The 2,611-nt window shown below is 45.3% G+C and overlaps 1 protein-coding gene across 1 annotated transcript in view; it reads right to left on the bottom strand.

The window, feature by feature from the left end:
- The window catches only part of LOC117941302 (GON-4-like protein), a gene marked incomplete at its 3' end in the record, with an annotated part of 3,918 nt that extends 1,375 nt beyond the window's left edge, over positions 1 to 2,543 (bottom strand). The window contains exons 1-6 of the mRNA XM_034866367.1: positions 2,402 to 2,543; positions 1,312 to 1,605; positions 727 to 801; positions 595 to 645; positions 329 to 367; positions 110 to 205 (exon numbers count right to left, since the gene is read on the bottom strand). Of these exons, the coding sequence (XP_034722258.1) occupies positions 110 to 205; positions 329 to 367; positions 595 to 645; positions 727 to 801; positions 1,312 to 1,605; positions 2,402 to 2,425 (579 nt within the window). The remainder of the gene's footprint in view (positions 1 to 109; positions 206 to 328; positions 368 to 594; positions 646 to 726; positions 802 to 1,311; positions 1,606 to 2,401) is intronic.
- Positions 2,544 to 2,611: the final 68 nt, after the last annotated feature.

Below are 2,611 nucleotides of genomic sequence, written 5' to 3'. Positions count from 1 at the left end.
AGACACACACACACACACACACACACACACACAAACGTCACCTTGTTACCTGTCTTACCTCGTTACCTGTCTTACCTCGTTACCTGTCTCACATCTTCAGTTGTCTCACCTCTTCAGCAGTGTCTTCCTCTTCCTCCTCTTCCTCAGGACAATACTCTTCATCTGATGAGTCTTCATCCAGATCTATGTCCACAAACTGAGGAGGCTGCAGGACAGACAGGCAGCCAGACAGACAGGAAGAGAGACAGTTATATTTATTTTGTCATGCCAGTAAAGCAAACTGAATTAAATGAAGACAGACAGACAGGCAGACAGACAGTTAGTTTACCTTGGCTGTGTTCACTGCAGACAGACTCCAGTTCAGTGGCTGTAAGAGTTAGTCAGACAGAGAGTGAGACAGACCGTCAGAGAGTGAGACAGTCAGACAGTCAGAGAGTGAGACAGTCAGACAGACAGAGAGTGAGACAGACAGTCAGACAGAGTAGGGCAGACAGTCAGTCGGACAGAGAGTGGGTGAGACAGACAGTCGGACTGAACGAGCCCTTTTTAAACGTTTTTAAATGATCAGAGAGGATTGTGGGAGTTTGAGTTCACCTGTGCCTGTTGAATGGTCTGTTTCAATCTAGATCGAGTCATCTTGGGCTCCTGGAAGAAGACAGACAGGTTTAACACAGACAGACAGAGAGTAAGAGAGACAGACAGGCAAGTTCTGCAGGACACACTCACAAACATGGGGAGGTCCTGTGTGTCTCTGATTGCAGCTTTCATCATGGCCACCACACGCTCATGGGTAATCACCTCCTACACAAAACACACACACACACACACACACACACACACACACACACAGTACACACAGTACACACACACACACACACAGAGTCAGTACACACACACACACACACACACACAGAGTCAGTACACACACACACACACACACACACACACACACACACACAGCCAGTACACACACACACACACACACACAGCCAGTACACACACACACACACAGTCAGTAGTCACACACACACACACACAGTCAGTACACACACACACACACACACACACACACACACACTAATTACATTTTATTCAATTGATATCGCACCACAGTGTTTGTGTCTGTGTGTGTGTGCATATGTCTCTTTGTCTGAGACTGTATGTGTGTCTCTGTGGGTGTGCGTGTGTGTCTGTACATGTCTCTGAGTCTGAGTCTGTGTGTGTGTCTCTGTGTGTCTTTGTGTGTATGTGTATGTCTCTGTGGGTGTGCGTGTGTGTCTGTGTGTCTGTGTGTGTGTGTGTGTTTCTCACATGCAGGATAGCGCGCACGTTGCTGGACGTCAGGTTGTGCTGTCTGGACTTCCTGTCCAGGTCAATGTCCAGTCGTCCCAGTTCGTCCTCGCTGGTTGCCTTGTCAACGTGTTGGCGTGGCACTGTGATGTCACCGGAAACAGGTGCTCTTTCCTCTTCCTGTCTGTCCACAGAGGAACGTCCTGTCTGTGACTTCCTGTCCAGTTTGGAGAAGACATCATCTCCATCTGTCCTCAAAGACTTAGTCTCCAGAAGACAAATGTCTTCTTGTGCTGGACGCCTCCTCTCCATTCGCTGGAACACACACATAGAGCAGCATATCTCCACCAGACTCCATGTAAATAATCACTACTTTTAGCGTGTATAGAGCAGCATATCTCCACCAGACTCCATGTAAATAATCACTACTTTTAGCATGTATAGAGCAGCATATCTCTACCAGACTCCATGTAAATAATCACTACTTTTAGCATGTATTTAGCAGCATATCTCCACCAGACTCCATGTAAATAATCACTACTTTTAGCGTGTGTAGAGCAGCATATCTCCACCAGACTCCATGTAAATAATCACTACTTTTAGTGTGTATACAGCAGCATATCTCCACATGAAAATTGGGTGAATTAAGAGTTTATTCCAACGAGACCAGAGTGGTGATTGTTTGGAACAGTGGAAAGATGACCCAAGACGGCTTTTGGTAGTTTTATTTAGTTTCTGTCCACTTTGAATGAAGTGTGTTTTACAATGATACAAGTAGTTATTATTTAAATGGAGTCTGGTGAACTGGTCCAGTTTAGCTTTAACAGTAGATAGGAATCCCTGGACCGTTTTAACTGACTCGCTTTAACTGACCCGGTTTAATTGACCCGGTTGAAAAACGTGCTTACAGAGCAGTACTCCAAATATTTCTCTCTGTTGTTATAACGAATATGACGAAAGCTCAGTTAGCTAACGGCTAACACACAACTGAGCAGGCGCAGTGCGTTTCTTGTGTTTATGGCGCGAAATTGGGCTGTAATATGAACAATAGAAAACCGGAAACATTAAACTACATCAGCATCGTTATTAAAAATCAAAAGACAAGAGTTACCGCCAGACTGACGACAGCAGCCATTTGTTATTGCTCCGTCATATCTGTTAGCTCCTTTAGCGTCTTTCAGCTCCGTTCCTCCAACATCAATGCGACTTCCGGCTGAGTTCTTCACAATAAAAGTCGTTGTGAAAGGTATCACCATAGACATAATAAAGAGATAATAAAGAGTAGACGCCGCATCGACCGCTACTGCCTACTGGCGCTGAC

This window comes from Etheostoma cragini, unplaced genomic scaffold (genome assembly GCF_013103735.1).
Source record: "Etheostoma cragini isolate CJK2018 unplaced genomic scaffold, CSU_Ecrag_1.0 ScbMSFa_526, whole genome shotgun sequence".
In the NCBI taxonomy this organism is placed as follows: Eukaryota; Metazoa; Chordata; class Actinopteri; order Perciformes; family Percidae; genus Etheostoma; species Etheostoma cragini.
This window is presented reverse-complemented; position numbering and strand designations above follow the sequence as displayed.